At 44.8% G+C, this 20,163-nt stretch overlaps 1 protein-coding gene across 4 annotated transcripts in view; it reads left to right on the top strand.

Annotated features, from left to right (window-relative positions):
* The window catches only part of CTCF (CCCTC-binding factor), a 2,058,695-nt gene that overhangs the window by 802,318 nt on the left and 1,236,214 nt on the right, over nucleotides 1–20,163 (top strand). For all 4 annotated transcript variants that reach the window (XM_044081452.1, XM_044081454.1, XM_044081451.1 and 1 more), the window contains one exon: nucleotides 3,642–3,812. In XM_044081452.1, the coding sequence (XP_043937387.1) occupies nucleotides 3,642–3,812 (171 nt within the window). The remainder of the gene's footprint in view (nucleotides 1–3,641; nucleotides 3,813–20,163) is intronic.

Below are 20,163 nucleotides of genomic sequence, written 5' to 3'. Positions count from 1 at the left end.
TCATTCAATACATTCTTTACTGAAACCATACAAGCTCTGGCCCTTCAACATCTTAATGTCACTACAACAGGTGTCCACACCTTCACTAACTACATGCCCACTTTTAAACTGCAACCCACCCCAACCTACTACATAAGAAAATTACTATCCCTGCTGAAACCCACAACACTAGGAGCAGATTCCTTTCCCAATGAATTTCTAAAACTGGCAGCAGCAGAAATAGCTGTAACAGTTTCTATACTAATCAATAGATCAATCACTGAAGCTACAGTGCCCCTGATTTGGAAAACTGCCTATATCATACCTCTTCACAAAGGGGGCACTTCTGTGACATATCCAACTTCTGACCAATCACAGTTCTATCTCCACTGGCCAAAATATTAGAAAAATGCATCCACCATCAATGTCCCACCTTATAATTCCGGAACTTATATCGCCAACTCAGCATGGTTTCCGTCCAGGTCATAGTACCACCACAGCTCTGTTAGCATTCACAGATACCATAAACCTTAACAGGAACAATGGTAAACTTACTTCTGCCCTTTTCTTAGACCTATCAAAAGCCTTTGATATGGTTAGCCATGACAAACTCATCTGCCACCTCAAAATCATAGGCTTAGACAACCAGTCTATCTCCTGGTTCGAAAACTATCTTAGGGACAGACAACGAGCAGTACAGTGGAACAATAACTTGTCTCCACTTTTACCATTCACACTTGGGGTACCTCAAGGATCAATACTGGGTCCCTTGCTATTCTCAGTTTTCAGAAAAGCTCCACTCAGTGGCAAATAGCACTAGCCTTATCCTATACGCAGATGATTCCACTATAATATGCAGTGCTGCAACCCTGCAAGAACTACACAATAAAACTTAGGATAATTTCCACTCATGTGAAAACTGGCTTACTGACAATGGCCTCATTCGTAACCCCAAAAAGACTAAGATCCTGATATTTCGCCCCTCAAAAAATACCAGCCTTACCGCCGCATTCAATATCCACTCTAAAAATGGTACACTTGTCACACCTGAATCCCACACAAAACTACTAGGCATCACCATTGATAAGTTAAAATTTGATATCCACATTAACTATTAAAAACACTCGTAGAAAGCGAGGTAGTCTCTACAAACACAATCCTTCCTGACCTATACTGCTAGGACCACAATTGCTCGCACTCACTCGCTCTCAACATTACTTTATGCATCACCAATCCTAACAAATCTATTCAAAAACAGTAACCAGCAAACTAGCAACCTGCTATAATCAGATAGCCAAATTTGCTAATAACTCATCTTTTAGAACCCATCACTCTCATAACCTAAAACAAATGGACTGGCTTAAACTGCCAAATTTACTAATCTACAATCAACTTATCACTTATAAGCTGCTCTCCCACCCAAATAAAACACCATCTTTAAGCAGCTTAATTCAGCAGTATTCCTGTCCTAGGCAACTCCGCTCCACAGATAAGTTACTATTAACAGTTACTTGATCCCACAACCATGCCGGTGACTCATCTTACTTATCCAAAATTTGGAAATCCCTGGAGTCTAATCTTTCCAAATTTAAAAAATCTATCAAAAGCCATCTCAACAACAATTGGTTATGCCCCTACTCCACGACTGCAGTAACTCTTGCCTTAAACACATAGTCTCCTGATAGGACTGCACAGTCTTATCAATACCACATTCAGATGCATGATTTGACTCTAGATATTTTACATACTTTAATTTGTATGTGTATTGATCACTCTATATGTCTTTGTCAATGAATTAAGAATGTGTGCTCATCTGTGTGGTCTGGTTGTATGTACTAGAAACCTGTTAGAATATTTTGTTTGTATATCTTGCATATATGTTTCTTTGGAGCTTTTCTCCCTGGGCCTCCACTGAAAATGGACATATATCCAGTTGGACTATCCTGGTTAATAAATGTAAAATAAATAAACAGTACTGTTTGTAGCTATAACTTCAGCCAGGAGGGTGTTAGTGTTGCAGGCCCTAATGGCCTGCCCTTCATACACTACCTTCCGCGAGGATATGGTAACACCACGGACCAACTTTTCCTTTATGCCCAAAGTGGTCAACGATCTATCCTTAAACCAATCTGTTCATTTACCCACCTTCTTCCCCTCTCTCCCACCAGTGAAAGTGAGGAAATAATCCACTCCCTAGACAAAACCAATTCCATAAGAAAATCCAACCAGCTTTTTGTTTCCTTCCACCCCAGGTCCCTGGGTAAGGCAATCTCTAAACAAACCTTCTCATGTTGAATAAGGCAAACCATTTGTCTATGTTACTCACACCATGGCAAGAAACTACCACAGGGAGGAAAGGCTCACTCTACCAGGGTAGTGGCAGCCTTCAAAGCCTTCCTAAAGGGCATGGACACTGCATCCAATCTGGAAGCAGCTACATGGTCCACCATTCACACTTTCACCAAACACTACAAGCTAGACAATGTCTCCAGAGCACGTGCGGGTTTAGCCTGAGCAATTCTGCACGGGTTTGTGGAATTAGTCACTTCTATCTCCTCCCTTGCTTCCATCTAAGCTGTGGTACTCTCCCACACCAAGAATACTACAACATAGGAATAGGAGGACATAGAATAGTTATGTAAAATCCTACCATAACCATAGATGTCCTTCTCTTCCATGTTGCAGTATTCATTCCCATCCACCTTAACCCCCTGTTCAAACCTCCTCTCTCTCTCTCTCTCTCTCTCTCTCACACAATATACCTGTCTGAGGTGGTCTGGTGGTTGTACACTACCCTATGGCCTGTTTAGCCACCATTTGGGCACCTTGATCCTATGGTTGACATCAATTTCTACTCTATTTAGAACTGTCCTGCTGGGCTTTCAAGTTCTGAGGTCTGTGCGTGCAGACATCACATTTAAGGCCCCTGGTTTATGGCCCTACGTGTGATGTCCCACGCACCTATAGCGACCAAGGTGAAGCTTTGTATAGGAGCAGATTGTACGGGTCACCTGAGGTGGGAAATCCCACACCAAGAATACTGCAATATGGAAGAGAATGACATCTATGATTATGGTAAGATTTTACAGAACTATTCTTTTCTATTCATCAAAGATTGCTATAAGAGTATTGTGAAACAAGCTGGCAGATAGTTGGCAGATGTTAACTTTTATCTTGCTTGGTATGTTGGTATGTAGTTACCTGCTTCTAATGTTAAATTTTACAGTTGCACGCAACTCTTGGTTTCCACTTGAATTTGGGATGCGTGTCCTGATTACATGCACTCTGTGTTCGGTCCCAGGACAGTCTACCCTTTTTTGAAGTCTTGTCAAGAAGTTTAACGGTTGTTAGTTTGTTGTTCCTATCCAAATGGTATTAAAAGTGGTACCTCTCCAAGAGGTTGTAGCTTGCTTGCCTTTGTTTTGTCAGTCATCTTCACTGTATAAGCATTCACATGAAAGGCAAATCAAGTTTCCAAGACACTACCCAAGTTTGCTAGCATCATTTGGATTAAATCAGACATCTCATTATTAGCTTAACTGTGGGATGGATCTCTTGTCTATTTTTTCCAGTTCATTTGGTCAGCCTAGCACACCTAAAGAAGTGTGCAGTAAAACTTGATACTGCTCCTTTGTTTACTAATGCAATGTTGTTTTGATTAGGTGTGAAGAAGACATTCCAGTGTGAGCTTTGCAGCTATACTTGTCCGCGACGTTCAAATCTGGATCGTCATATGAAGAGCCACACTGATGAGAGGCCTCATAAGTGTCACCTTTGTGGGAGAGCATTCAGAACAGTTACACTTTTGCGAAACCATCTCAATACTCACACAGGTATGTATTAATCATGTCCTACTAGTTAAAGTAACTTCATTTGCATTCATAACTTCATGAGTTTCTACAATTAAAACATTAAAAATTTGTCAGGATAAATTGTTGGTATATTAGCTTGAACAAGTGTGTGCTTTCCTGGAAGCACGATGCCAGTATTCATTACATACCAGAGGGCCATTTGGCCTCTCCATGGTCCCCCATCAATTGAATGACAGTGGTCGCAGCTCATCTTAGACTGCAGTGGTTCTGAGTATACCTTTAGACAACTGGCTACTCGCTGCTGCTATGTGGCCTCTACTAATGTGGGCCAGGAATTACCTATTCCAACTTTGCACTGATTTGGGACTCAACAGTGAGCCAAGGGCAGGTCACAGTTTTCTCCAATGCTGACAGAGTTCATACGAGTCCACTTGGATACAACCACTCTGGTAGCAAGATTACCCACAACCAGAGTATCCGCTCTACATGAGCAGGCCCTACAGCTGCTTTACCTCCAAGCACCACCTGTCTGGCTGGTTCTTCAACTGTTTGGATCAATGGCTTCTTCGTCATCTTAAATTCCCTAGGCAAAATATTACATGAGGGTTTTTCACTGAACACTGGCAGTTTCATAATCTGTAAGGCATCAACCCATGAGGATTTGGATTAATTTGTCCAACATTCCCAGGACTTCCAGAATGGTAGATTCAGTCTCCAAAGGTGTCTTTGGGACAGCATTTCTTTTTACCCCTCCCAAAGCCACAGTAATCATTGATGCTTCTCACCTGGAGGTGGGGGCATTACATGAGAAGAATGGTCCAAGGCATGTGGTCGCCATCCAAGACCAAATTACACACCAGTGTCTTGGAGATGAGGATGGTGGTCCTAGTAGCAAGTCTTTCAGGATGACTCCTATCTAGAGATGATACCAGTCCAGGCTAAAAACATGTTGGTAGTCTGGTACTTGCACAACAAGGGATAACACAATCCTGCCAATTGTGTTGAGAAGCAAAGTGGGGCAGTGGGTGATGCCCTCCCTCCCAAATGTTTTCTGATGGCAACACACATACTGTGGAAGTCCAATACACTAGCAGACAGGTTGAGCAGATATTTTCTGTCTCACAAGTGGTCACTGAACTCATAAGTATCTTATCATATATTCCTTCAGTGTTGTTATCTGTGTTGTGATTTATTTTGCCCTCCAATCAGTACTAAATGCAGAAGGGTCTTTTCTCTGATCCCCCTGGAGGCGGAATCACTAAGGGATGCTTTGACACACAGTTGGCCCTCTGGACTGCTAGATTACTTCCCTCCAATTCTACTGATTCCAAAATTCCTGCTTAAAGCATTGCAGAGGAAGATCAAGGTGATCCTTATTGCACCTCTTCTGCTTTGTCAGCTGTGGTTTCCTTTTCTTTGACCTCATTTGGAACACCTGCTCTTGTGCTGGATCCCCATCCAGACCTTCTGTCACACCTCTCCAGAATGCCTCATCCAGACAGTCAAACCCTCAATTTGACCTCATGGCTTCTCCACTTCCAGTGATGGCTATTCAGTCCAGACTTTCTTCCTGAGTGATTCATATTCTCACTTCCTCTGAGACCATCCACCAGGAAAATTTATAAGAGTAAGTGGAAAAAGTTGTCGATCCTCACAGAAGACTTTGTATTATTTTATTTCCTGTTCCTGTAGTACTGGATTTCGTAGATTCCATATTTCACAAAGGTGCTAGTTCTGCTATTAATGGTGAGATAGTTGTCATTTCATATTTTTATGTGGGAGAGAATCATGTTACCTTGGCTTCCCTTACATTATGCAAAGCTTTTCTGAGGGGTACCCTCCTTCTTAGACTCCCCTCTTAAGGATCTTTTTCCTATGGGATGCGACTGGTTTACTCCAGGGTTTTACTCTGCCACCTTTTGAACCAGCTGCTAAGGTGGATGTAACATTTTTAACATGGAAGACACTGATGTTCTTCATGTTTCACTGTTGCAGTCATCACATTTGGGTTATCCCTGCCAGGGTAGCCCTTGGATGGCAGGAATATCAGAGACTTAGTATTTCTGAGTCTGCTACTGTCGCTTGAGGACTGATGTCAAGTCGTCAGTGGTATAAAGTAAGGCAGACAATGCCATTACATCAGTCTTTCTTGCCGTGGAGCCCGAAGCAGAAGCAGTTTGCACAAGTGCTGTTTGGCTGCTACCTGAGTTTTCGTTTCCGAACTGAAGTTGAAGTCTTCTAAAGCTAAGTATCCCATTGGGGATCCTTTGTTCTTGCACTAACCAATGTCAGAAAAAGTTAATTGTCTCACCTGTGGAAGGCAAATACCACATTGAGACGTCCACTCTTACTGCGACACTTGTCTAGGCCCAGACCACAACATTCCCGTTGTCGCTTCTGTGCTTTAACGCCAGAACTATCTGCTGTCGGGCCCTTATTGTAGCCAGATATTTTCGTTTACAGTTCTCTAATTCTGATACGTCTTCGGTAAGTCATCCGACAGCAGATCTTCCGAAAAAATGTAAAGATAAAGACAGAGACAGACTGCACAGGTCCAAGCCTACCGGTGACGCTTCGTTAAGCTAGTCGTCAGTCCTCCGGTACTGAGGCCCTTTCTCAGCCCCTGATGCCCGCTTCAGTTGATTCGCAGACTGCTACTCAGACCTTTTTAGAGTCCAGTATGCCTCAAACTCTTCGTCCAAGGATCTTGCGGTCGTCTATACCTTGTTTGGATCCAGAGCCGCTGAGCAGACTCAGACTTCCAAAAAAGTCCTTCGCACCACCGAATCTCGACAGAAACTGACTTCTTTCTCTGACTAATGTGCTTTTGAAAACAACCGAGTTCCTTAGGCCCAGGGTTCAAACCACACCATAGAAACGGACTACCCACTCTCAGGCCCCTGCTACCTTGCCTCATTCTCAAATGCTTAAAGTGGTGGAAGACCTTATCATGCTGCTCAGGGGAAGCCAAGCTACCCCTTCAAAAAGGAAGAGGTCTGTGTCTAGTAGTTTTGTCTGAAGAAGAGTCAGATGAATCTGATGCATCTGACTATGAAGACATGCAACCCCTCTCCACTTATGAGGATTCTGATGCAGAGGAATCCATTCCTTCAGCCTCTCCCCAAGAGGATTTTTCCTTTAGGGAAACCCTGCATACGTTAAGGGAGCATTTCCAGTGGGAGAGTCAGGACTACCCTCAGTCTAAAAAAAGACTCTGGGAATTCCTAGATCTTCCGCAAAACAGACCCTTGGCCATCCCCCCATTCCTGCATGTGGTGGATGATGTTTTCCTTGGATCCAGCTTGACTCCTGACGCCCTACACCCTGCTCCCAGAAAACCAGACAGGTACTACAGAGTCCCTGACTCCCACAAATATCTTTTTAAAAATCCAACAGCTGACCCTAAGGTCATTTCTCAAGGGCCAAAATAGATGAAAGCAACCTCTGCTAAGAACCCCGCCCCCTCACAGGGATTCACGAGCATTGGACAGATGGAGTAAAAAAAAGTGTACACCTCAGCTACTCTTGCTATCAGGGCACTAAATTGTCAGTTCCATATGCTTAAATATCAGCAACAAACCTTGGAACTCCTTAAACAAAAAATGTCTTCCTTTTCTGCTTGGGCAGAATCTAAAGATTTACAAGACTTAATGCATTCTGCTAGTCAAGTATCTAAACACACTTTGCACTGTGGTTTTGACGCCCTAGAAGCTTATTGCAGGGCAGCAGTCACTGGATCTGTCATTAGAAGACATGCATGGCTTAAAAAACAACCCCTGCCAGACCATGTCAAATCTAAATTGTTGGATGTCCCCTTACACAAAGCTAACTTATTTGGCACTAAGGCAGAAGAGGTCTTAAAAAAGATGGAAGAAAAAGCAAAATCTATGCAAACAGTTAAGGATTTCTTACAGATCCAGCCCCTTAGGTTCAGCAGCAATTTCCCTCCAAGCACTGGTCCTTTTTTGCTCCGAGTAAACAGGCCCAACCTAAGCCTCATGGAAACAGACCCCCCCCCCCCCAACCCCCCAGACAGCAGCTCCAGGGAATGCAGAGATCTAAGCAGTGGACTACCGTCACTTTAGAACCAGGGAGTTCTAAGCCCACCCCCTTATGGTAAGGACTCTCAATGACTCTCCTCCTACTGACCCTCCCCTCTGTCAACCTTCATCTACCCTGAGGAGGAAAACTGTCCTGACACTCAGGCACCTGAGCCACTATTACCAAGGACCAATGGGTTCTGAACATTGTGTCTCAGGGATACAAATTCTCCTTCCACACCCTTCCAACCCCAAAAGGGTTCCCAGATCTACCACCAAATCAGTGGGCAGAGGCTCAAAAGCAAATCCATTCCCTGCTTGCTTTGAGGGCAGTAGCGCATGTTCCTGCAGAACAGATAGGCCAAGCTTTCTACTCCAGACTTTCTGGTGCCCAGAAAAGAGGGCACCTGCTGCCCCATCCTCAATCTATCCATTCTAAACACTTTCCTGGTGATCCCACAATTCAGAATGCTCACCCTCCAGCAGCTGCTACCCGTGCTCTCCAAGGACGTTTGACTAGCCACTCTGGATCTAAAAGAGGCCTACCTCCACATTTCTATCAAGGAGTCATGCAGAAAATATCTCCGCTTCAGGTCAGGATCTAAACACTTTCATTCCTCTGTGCTTCCCTTTGGCTTATCTACTGCTCCCAGTGTTTTCACAAAATGCCTGGCTCTGGCCATTACCTTTTGCAGACAAAGAAATTTAATAATTTAAAAGAAATTTAAAAAGAGAGGTTATCTGCTTGCAGGTATCCCTCAGTTGGCCTGATTACCAAAGTCTTGGGTCCTGCGTCGGTTGCTGTTGCATCTTCCATGATGTCAGGTAGTCAGGGGTATAAAGCATGCAGCCGACGCCATTACATCAGTCTTTCTTGCCGTGCGATGCCCAATGCAGAAGCAGTTCGCAAGTGCCGGTTGTCCGACTCTTGAAATTTTCGTTTGAGTTTCAGATCCGAAGTCCTCATCTAAGCTTAGTACCCCATTAGGGATCTTTTTTCTTGCTCCAAACCGATGTCAGTAAAAGTTAACAGTTGTATTTCTTCTGGAAAGCAAATACCTCAAAGATTTTAATTCGTATTGCATTCCTTGCTTAGGCCCAGCCCACGACGTACCTCGCTGTCGGTTTTGTGCCTTATTCAAACCTCGACCTATTCGTCGTCTGTTCAATTTCGCATCTAAATATTTTGGTACTCTCTTAAATTATCCAGAAATGGCTTTGGTAAGCCACCCGACTACCGACATTCCGAACAAACACAAAGATAAAGACAGAGACAGACCGCATAGGTCCAAAGCTGCCAATGACGCTTCTAAGCTAGTCGTCAGTTCACTGGTACTCAGTGAAGCACTTACGCAGCCCCTGATACGCACTACTTCAGATTCACAGGCCTCTACTGAGACCCATTCGAAGTCCGGTAAGCCGTGCGATGCTTCTTCGACTGTGGAACCTGTTGATGTCTCTACCTTGGATGGGTCCGGAGCCGCTGTGCAGGCACCGGCTTCTGAGGGTGTATTCAGGCTTACTGACTTCCATATTAAACCAATGCCATCTTCTTCTTCAAGACCTAGAACTCAATCCATGCTTAGAAAACTGACGCCCAGACTGCATGTTCAGGCCCCTATGCCTAAAAAACAAATGATAAGAATGGCTGAAGACCTTATTACTCTAATCAGGGGAAGCCACCCTTCTCCCTCTAAGAGACCTAGGACTGATTTTTCTTCTGAATCTTCTGATCAGGATTCTGAAATTTCTGTTTTCTCTGATGACCAGGAGTTGCCTTTATCTATCTATGAGGATTCTGATGCAGAGGACTCTATTCCCTCTGCTTCCCCTCCAGAGGGTTTTTCCTTTGGTGAAACCTTGCATACTCTTAGAGAGCATTTCCACTGGGAAAGCCAGGATTTTTCTGATTCGAAAAAGAGGCTTGAGGATTTCTTGCTCCTGTCATAGCATAGGCCTTTAGCTATGCCTCCTGCACTAGACATTGTTGATGATGCCTTCTCGGAATCTAGTTTGGCCTCTGATTCTTTTCCTCCTACTCCCAGAAAACCTGATAGATATTACAGGGTTCCTGACTCTCACAAGTTCCTTTTTAAGTATCCTGTTGTGGATCCAGAGATTATTTGACAGGGACCCAGGGGCATTAAGGCTTCTACTGCCAAAAACCTTACCCCTTGTGATAGAGACGCCAGGGTGCTGGATAGATTGGATAAGAAGGTTTACACTTCTGCAACCTTGGCCATTAGGGCCTTAAACTGTCAGTTTCATATGTTAAAGTATCAAGAACATATTATTGGATTGCTAAAACAGAAAATTATGTTGATTCCTGGCTGTGCTGAAAATAAGGAATTACAAGATTTAATGCATTCTGCTGAACAGGTTAGAAAACACACTTTGCAATGTGGGTTTGATTCTTTAGAGACCTCTTGCAGGGCTGCTGTCACTGGGTCTGTACTCAGAAGACATGCTTGGCTTAAGGAGCAATCTTTGCCTGATCATGTTAAAAGTAAACTGTTGGATGCTCCCTTAAATCAGGACCGCCTGTTTGGCAACAAAGCTGAGGAAGTTCTTAAAGATGGAAGATAAAGCTAAATCTATGCAAACTGTTAAAGATTTCTTACAAGTTCACCCTCCAAGATTTAGCAAGCATTGGCCCTCTAAGAATTGGTCCTCTCCGGCCCCTTCCAGGTGTTCTCAAGCCAAGCCCAGACACAGCAGAAACCCCAGTTTTCAGTCCCAGGGTACGCACTAGACTAAGCAGTGGCGGGCTTCTACTTCCAAATCTGGGAGTAGTAAGACTCCCCCCCCCCCCCCCCCTATGGAAAACTGTCTCGATGACTTGATTTTACAGCTTCCAACCACTTCTCAACTGAATGCTCCTTTAGGGGGAAAGATTGGTCTGCAGGCAAAAAATTGGGAACTCCTTAACCAGGATAAATGGGTTTTAAATATAGTATCCCAAGGATACAGATTTTATTTCCACACGTTACCAATGCCAAAAGGTTGGCCAGATCTACCCCCAAATCAGTGGGCAGAAGCTCAAAAGCAAATACTTTCTGTTTTAAACATAAAGGCTATTCAAACTGTACCAGAAGAGGAAAAAGGACAAGGTTTTTACTCAAGACTTTTCCTGGTACCCAGAAAAGTTCATTCTTGGCGTCCTATTCTGGACCTGTCTACTCTAAACACCTTTTTTGGTGATTCCAAAATTCAAGGTGCTGACTCTCTACCAGTTGCTCTCCATGCTAGGAAAAGATGCCTGGATGGTAGCACTCCATTTAAAGGAGGCATACCTGCACTTCCCAATCAGGGAATCTTGCAGAAGATAACTACGTTTCAAGGCAGGCTAAAATCACTGCCAGATGATGTCCTTCATGGATGCATCTGCAGTCATAACAAGTGGGTTGTCCTGTCGTCAGGCAGCCCTGCAGTCGGCCGGATTCCAAAGTCCGGGTCCGGCTTCGGCTGATGTCGCACTCCACCCGACGTCATCTCTGTTGGTCTTCGGGTATAAAAGCATCAGCCGACACCATTTTCCTCAGTCTTTCTTGCCGTGGCGGAAGCAGAAGCTGTTCGCAAGTGCCGGTCGGTCGGATCCAGAGATTACTTCTACCGAATACTACTTCAAGACTTCTAAAGCTAAGTACCCGTTGGGGACTCTTTCTTGCCTCAGCCGATGTCAGAAAAAGTTAACAATTGTTTAACCTGTGGGAAACAAATACCTCATAAAGATTTCCACTCTTACTGTCTGCCTTGTTTAGGCCCAGCCCACGACGTAGCAGCCTGTTCGGCCTGTGCCTCTTTCAACCGACGAACGCTTAGGCGTCGGTCGGAGTTTGCAGAACAGTTTTTCGGTACTGATTTTGCGTACATTATGCCGTCGGATCCTCCGACTACCCAATCTTCCAAAAAACGCAAAGATAAAGACCGACACTCGCGGTCCGCGGTTTCGGCCGAAACCACGGTAAAGCAAACCGCGAGTGTCTCGGTTTCGCCGAAACCGAGAAAACTGATCAAAGTACAGCTGAACCTATTCTTACTACTGAGGCCCCTGCTACAACTCTTGAATCGACCTCAGAAATTTTACCCACTACGGTGGTTGACTTATCAGACACCATCCCCTTGGATGTCTCTACCCCAGCACGTGGTGCTGCTAGGCCTCCAGCAGCCATGTCCATTAAGGCCTTCGCCAGGGCTAAAGCAGCCAAGACTACTAAATCAGTGCCTGTTAAACCCCCCACATCCAGGCCCTCTTCTAGTTCTCAAATGCTTTCCTTGGCAGAAGATTTAATTTCTTTAATTAGAGGATCTCAATCTCACCCAGACAGGGCCTCTCAGCCCCCAGAGAAGAGACCTAGGGCAGAGCCCCCTGAGCCAGTGTCTTCTGATGATTCTGCTGATGAATCAGACATAACTGACCAGCCAGAGGCTCCCTTCTCCAATTTTGAAGATTCTGATGCTGAAGAATCCATTCCAGCTGCTTCCCCACCAGAAGAATTCTCCTTTGGAGAAACCTTGCATGCCATGCGAGAACAGTTCCAATGGCAGCAACAGGATTTTTCAGACTCCAGAAAAAGACTTAGAACCTTTCTGCACCTCCCACAGCACAGGCCCTTAGCTATACCTCCTGTTCTATCTGTGGTGGATGATGCTTGTAATGATGTTTGCTCCGCTCCAGATCCTTTACCCACAGCCCCTGCCAAACCAGACAGATTTTACAGGGTGCCAGATACTCATCACCACCTTTACAAGGCCCCACTTGCAGACCCAGAAACTATATCCCAGGGTCCCAAGGCAGTAGCGACCACAGCTAAAACCCTATTCCTTCTGAAAGGGAAGCAAGGTCATTAGACAGATGGGGTAAAAAGGTCTACACTTCAGCTACTCTCTCAGCTAGAGCTTTAAACTGTCAGTTTCACATGATACAATACCAAGAGTTTATGCTTGATCAGTTAACTAAAAAACTAACCACTGATGAATCTCTTGATAAGAAATATATATTAGAGATGGTAAATAACATACAACAGGTTAGCAACCATTCCTTAAAATGTGGCTATGATGCACTGGAGGCTTCATTTAGATCAGCCATGACAGGCACAGTGATAAGAAGGCATGCATGGCTAAAGGAACAAGCTTTACCGGATCATGTTAAAGCTAAGTTGCTAGATGCTCCTATGGACAAGACAAGTTTGTTTGGTACACCTGCCCAGCAGGTTATGAAGAAAATGGAAGAAAAGGCAAAATCTGTTCAAACTGTTAAAGATTTCTTGCAGGTTCAACCCCAAGGTTTAGCAGGAACTGGCCTGCCAAAAATTGGTCCTTTCCTGACTCCACAAAATTTCAAAGGGGCAGGAATAGACGTTCCAGAGGCAGAAACCAATCCAGAGGAGGTGCCTACAGAGGACGACAGTGGCAAGGTAACAACAGAGGCACAGACACAGCCACTGCCACTACATCAGCACAACCACAGTGACTTAATCCTAACTCCGCCTACCAGGGAACAAATAGCAGCTCCTCTAGGCGGAAAGTTAACCTTATTTTCAAAGAACTGGCACTACATAACAATGGCAGTGGATTTTAGAAACCATAGATCAAGGTTACCGGTTTCACTTCCACACTTTACCAGTCAAAGAGGAATGCCAAATCTACCTCCAAATCAAAAACAGAGGCTCTACGCCAGATAATGGAGTTAGCAAACATGAGAGCTGTGGAAAGAGTGCCAACAACAGAACAAGGAAAGGGTTCTATTCCAGACTATTCCTAGTTCCAAGAAAAGAAAAAGTTGGAGACCAATTCTCGACCTGTCCACCTTAAATACATACATCATTGTCCCAAAATTCAAAATGCTGACCCTACAGCAACTTCTTCCCATGCTGGGCAAGGAGTCTTGGCTGGTAACTCTAGATCTCAAGGAGGCATACCTGCACGTCCCCATTCGACCAATCTGCAGAAGATACCTCAGATTTCTTGCAGGATCAGAGCACTATCAATTCTCAGCATTGCCCTTTGGCTTATCTACTGCCCAGAGTATTCACAAAATGCCTGGCATCAGTAATCGCCCATTGCAGACTACAGGAATTCAAATTTACCCATACCTGGACGAATGCCTGCTACAAGGGACAACAAAAGCAAGCTGACAACAGATTTACAAAGGGTCATTTACTTGCTACAAGGACTGGGATACACAGTCAATTTACAAAAGTCAAGGCTGATACCATCCCAAACAAGGACATTCTTGGCGAATTGGACACAGTACAACAAATGGCATTCCTGACTACAGAAAACAAAAGAACTTCCTCTTTACTTCTTGGCACTAACAAAACTGAACAAGTTAACAGCAAGAAAATTTCTGCAGGCCTTGGGCTTCATGGCATCATGCATAATCTTGGTCCCATTTGCCAGACTATATATGAGGAAACTACAGTGGTACCTAAAGAATTTATGGTCCCAACACAGACACAGTCTAGAAACAGAAATCCCACTAATTCCATGCTTAAAACAGGAATTCCTATGGTGGGCTCAGGCATGCCAGTCAAACCCAGGCCTACCCTTTCGCAGATGTCAACCAAGCCAGACCATCACAACAGACGCTTCAGACCTAGGATGGGGGCCCACATGCTGGACAAATGCGTGCAAGGATTGTGGACACAGGATCAACTTCACCTGCACATCAATCTAAAAGAAATGCTGGCAGTAAAACTGGCAATCCAAAAGTTCAAACCATTCCTCAAAGAGGGCCAGTTGATGATAAGGACAGACAACACCACAGTCATGTGGTACATCAACAAACAGGGAGGCACTCATTCATACCCCTATGCAGAATGACCTTGGAGCTGTGGACCCTGGCACTCAGCTACAACATTCAGTTACAGGCAATATTTGTACCGGGAAAGACAATACTCTAGCAGACATATTAAGCAGAACCACTTCGGATGCCCACGAATGGAAACTGCACCCGGACATCTTCAAGACCATCTCAAAGAAATGGGGAATGCCACAGATAGACCTATTCGCATCACCTCTCAATCACCAGCTCAAAAAATTCTGCACAAGGACATTCCACCCACTAGCATGGAAAGTGGACTCACTCTCCTTCAACTGGAAAGGCCTAACAGCATATGCATTCCCACCTCTTCCTTTGATACACAAGGTACTACTAAAAATCAAGGAAGAACGTCCAAGGATAATCCTGATAGCCCCAAACTGGCCAAGACAACACTGGTACCCACTACTGAAGAGCATGTCTCGGAACAATATGTGGCCAATACCCCTGATGCCTTTGATGTTAACTCAGAACAACTACAGCATCATACATCCAAACCTAAAAACGCTGCAATTGACTGCATGGAACATCACATAGCAGCAGCTAATCCAGAACTTTCCCAAAGAGTTAAAGACATTATTCTTGAAGCACGCAGACCTTCAACAAGAAGGAACTATGCTGGAAAATGGAAAAGGTTTGTCATTTGGAGTAACGAAAGAGGAAAAGATGTGTCAAACATAGATATGCCTAACATTCTGGAGTATCTGGCCGAACTTCTTCATTCAGGCCTGTCCTACTCCTCCATCAAGATACATGCATCAGCTATTTCAGCAGGATACAGCTTTGATCCACCTGATGTCCTTCATGGATGCATCTGCAGTCATAACAGCTGGGTTGTCCTGTCGTCAGGCAGCCCGTCAGTCGGCCGGATTCCAAAGTCCGGGTCCGGCTTCGGCTGATGTCGCTCTTCATCCGACGTCATCTCTGTTGGACTTCGGGTATAAAGGCATCAGCCGACGCCATCTTCCTCAGTCTTTCTTGCCGCGTGGCGCCCGAAGCAGAAGCTGTTCGCAAGTGCCGGTCGGTCGGATCCAGAGATTTTTTCTACCGAATACTACTTCGAAGACTTCTAAAGCTAAGTACCCCGTTGGGGACTCTTTCTTGCCTCAGCCGATGTCAGAAAGTTAATAATTGTTTAACCTGTGGGAAACAAATACCTCATAAAGATTTCCATTCTTACTGTCTGCCTTGTTTAGGCCCAGCCCACGACGTAGCAGCCTGTTCGGCCTGTGCTTCCTTCAACCGACGAACGCTTAGGCGTCGGTCGGAGTTTGCAGAACAGTTTTTCGGTTCTGACTTTGCTTACATTATGTCGTCGGAAGCTCCGACTACACTTTCTGCCAAAAGCAAAGAGAAAGACCGACACTCGCGGTCCGTGGTTTCCGCTGAAACCACGCTTAAGCAAACCGCGAGTGTCTCGGTTTCGGCCGAAACCCAGAAAACTGATATAGGTACAGCCGAATCTATCTCTACACTTGAGGCCCCTGCTACAAATATTGAATCGGCCTCTGAAACTTTACCCACTGACTTATCAGACACCATTCGCCTGGATGTCTCTACCCCAGCACGTGGTGCTGCTAGGCCTCCAGCTGCCATGTCCATTAAGGCCTTCGCCAGGGCTAAAGCAGCCAAGTCTACCAAATCAGTGCCTGTTAAACCACCCTCAACCAGGCCCACTTCCAGTTCTCAAATGCTCACCTTGGCAGAAGATTTGATTTCTTTAATTAGAGGATCTCAACCTCACCCAGACAGGGCCTCTCAGCCCCAGATAAGAGACCTAGGGCAGAGCCCCCTGAGCCAGTGTCCTCTGATGATTCTGCAGATGAATCAGACATTACTGACCAGCCAGAGGCTCCTTTTTCTAATTTTGAGGATTCTGATGCTGAAGAATCCATCCCAGCTGCTTGCCCTCCTGAAGAATTCTCCTTTGGGGAAACCTTGCATGCCATGCAGAGCAGTTCCAATGGCAGCAACAAGAATTCTCAGATTCGAAAAAGACTTAGAACCTTTCTGCACCTTCCACAGCACAGGCCCTTAGCTATACCTCCTGTTCTTTCTGTGGTAGATGACGCTTTTAATGATGTCTGCTCTGCTCCAGACTCATTACCCCAGCCCCTGCCAAACCAGACAGATTTTACAGGGTGCCTGACACTCATCACCACCTTTACAAGGCCCCTTGCAGACCCAGAAACTATATCCCAGGGTCCCAAGGCAGTTGCCGCGACCATAGCTAAAACCCTACTCCTTCTGAAAGGGAAGCAAGGTCATTAGACAGATGGGGTAAAAAGTATACACTTCAGCTACTCTCTCAGCTAGAGCTTTAAACTGCCAGTTTCACATGATACAATACCAAGAGTTTATGCTTGATCAGTTAACTAAAAATTAACCACTGATGAAGCTCTTGACAAGAAATATGTATTAGAAATGGTAAATAACATACAACAGGTTAGTAACCATTCCTTAAAATGTGGCTATGATGCACTGGAGGCTTCATTTAGATCAGCCATGACTGGCACAGTGATAAGAAGGCATGCATGGCTAAAGGAGCAAGCTCTACCAGATCATGTTAAAGCTAAATTGTTAGATGCTCCTATGGATAAGACAAGTTTGTTTGGTGCACCTGCCCAGCAGGTTATGAAGAAAATGGAAGAAAAGGCAAAATCAGTTCAAACTGTTAAAGATTTCCTGCAGGTTCAACCCCCAAGGTTTAGCAGGAACTGGCCTGCCAAGAATTGGTCCTTTCCTGACTCCACAAGATTTCAAAGGGGCAGGAATAGATGTTCCAGAGGCAGAAACCAAACCAGAGGAAGTGCCTACAGAGGACGACAGTGGCAAGGTAACAACAGAGGCACAGACACAGCCACTGCCACTACTTCAACACAGCCACAGTGACTTACTCCTAAAACCGCCTACCAGGGAGCAAATAGCAGCTCCACTAGGCGGAAGGTTAACTTTATTTGCAAAGAACTGGCACCACATAACAAAAGACAAGTGGATTCTGCAAATTATACATCAAGGTTACCGATTCCACTTCCACACTATACCAGTCAAAAGAGGAATGCCAAATCTACCTCCAAATCAAAAAACAGAAGCTTTACAACAGATAATGGAGTTAGCAAACATGAGAGCTGTGGAAAAGTGCCTGCAGCAGAGAAAGGAAAGGGGTTCTACTCCAGACTGTTCCTAGTTCCAAGAAAGGAAAAAGTTGGAGACCAATTCTCGACCTGTCCACCTTGAATACATACATCATTGTCCCAAAATTCAAAATGCTGACCCTACAGCAACTTCTTCCCATGCTGGGCAAGGAGTGTTGGCTGGTAACTCTAGATCTCAAGGAGGCATACCTGCACGTCCCTATTCGACCAATCTGCAGAAGATACCTCAGATTTCTTGCAGGATCAGAGCACTATCAATTCTCAGCATTGCCTTTGGCTTATCTACTGCCAGAGTATTCACAAAATGCCTGGCATCAGTAATCGCATACTGCAGACTGCAGGAATTCATATTTACCCATACCTGGACGACTGCCTGCTACAAGGGGACAACAAAAGCAAGTTGACAACAGATTTGCAAAGGGTCATTTACTTGCTACAAGCATTGGGATACACAGTCAATCTACAAAAGTCAAGACTGATACCATCCCAAACAAGGACATTCTTGGGAGCGCAATTGGACACGGTCAGACAGATGGCATTCCTAACTACAGAAAAACAAAAGAACTCCCTCTTTACTTCTTGTCGCTAACAAAGCTGAACAAATTAACAGCAAGAAAAGTTCTGCAGGCCTTGGGCCTCATGGCATCATGCATAATTTTGGTTCCATTTGCCAGGCTACATATGAGAAAACTACAGTGGTACCTAGAATTTATGGTCCCAACACAGACACAGCCTCAAACAGAAATCCCACTAATTCCATGCTTAAAACAGGAGTTCCTATGGTGGGCCCAGGCATGCCGGTCCAACCCAGGCCTTCCCTTTCACAGATGTCAAGCAAGCCAGAGCATTACAACAGATGCTTCAGACCTAGGATGGGGGCCCACATGCTGGACAAATGCGTGCAAGGATTGTGGACTCAGGATCAACTTCACCTGCACATCAACCTAAAAGAAATGCTGGCTGTAAAACTGGCTATCCAAAAGTTCAGACCATTTCTCAAAGAGGGCCAGCTGTTGATAAGGACAGACAACACCACAGTCATGTGGTACATCAACAAACAGGGAGGCACTCATTCATACCCCTATGCAGAATGACTTTGGAACTGTGGACCCTGGCACTCAGCTACAACATCCAGCTGCAAGCAAGATTTGTACCAGGAAAAGAAAATACTCTAGCGGACATTTTAAGCAGGACCACATCAGATGCTCACGAATGGCACCTGCACCCGGACATCTTCAGGACCATTACAAAGAAGTGGGAATGCCTCAGATAGATCTATTTGCATCTCCTCACAATCACCAACTCAAAAATTCTGCACAAGGACATTCCACCCACTAGCATGGAAAGTGGATTCGCTCTCCTTCAGCTGGAAGGGCCTAACAGTTTATGCATTCCCACCTCTCCCCTTGATACACAAAGTACTCCTAAAAATCAAGGAAGAACATCCAAGGATAATACTGATAGCTCCAAACTGGCCAAGACAACACTGGTATCCACTACTAAGGAGCTTGTCTCGGAACAATATGTGGCCAATACCCCTGATGCCTTTGATGCTAACTCAGAACAACTACAGCACCATACATCCAAACCTGAAAACCTTACAACTGACTGCATGGAACATCACATAGCAGCAGCTAATCAGGAACTTTCCCAAAGAGTTAAAGACATTATTCTTGAAGCACGCAGACCTTCAACAAGAAGAAACTACGCTGGAAAATGGAAAAGGTTTGCCAGTTGGAGTTCTGAAAGAGGAAAAGATGTGTCAAACATAGATATACCTAACATCCTGGAGTATCTGGCCGAACTTCTCCATTCAGGCTTGTCCTACTCCTCCATCAAGATACATGCATCAGCTATTTCAGCAGAATACAGCTTTGATCCACCTGTTTTTTCACACCCTCTGCTCAGACAATTTCTCAGAGGAATCAAGAATGTAAAACCTCCAAGAAAACCACCATTACCAGCTTGGGACTTAAACTTCGTACTAGAAAAGTTGACACTATCACCCTTTGAGCCAGCAGCAACAGCAGACTTACAACACCTGTCATGGAAAACTGCTTTCCTACTGGCAATTACCTCAGCAAGGAGGGTTTCAGAACTACAGGCCCTAATGGCAGTGCAACCCTTCCTAATCTTCCACCAAGATAGAGTATCCATGAGGACTAATCCAACATTTATGCCTAAGGTGGTATCCAGAGTGTCTTTAAACCAGGCAATCCACCTACCTACCTTCTTTCCCAACCCACAAAACAGAGGGGAAAGAATACTGCATACCTTGGATGTACATAGACAGCTACGCTACTACTTGGACAGAACCAAAAGCAGCAGAAAGACTGACCAACTTTTTGTGGCCT

Source organism: Protopterus annectens, chromosome 8.part0 (genome assembly GCF_019279795.1).
Source record: "Protopterus annectens isolate FY-2018-M chromosome 8.part0, PAN1.0, whole genome shotgun sequence".
NCBI classification, from domain to species: domain Eukaryota; kingdom Metazoa; phylum Chordata; order Ceratodontiformes; family Protopteridae; genus Protopterus; species Protopterus annectens.
The sequence above is the reverse complement of the archived record's forward strand: the minus strand, read 5'-3'. Positions and strand labels throughout refer to the sequence as shown.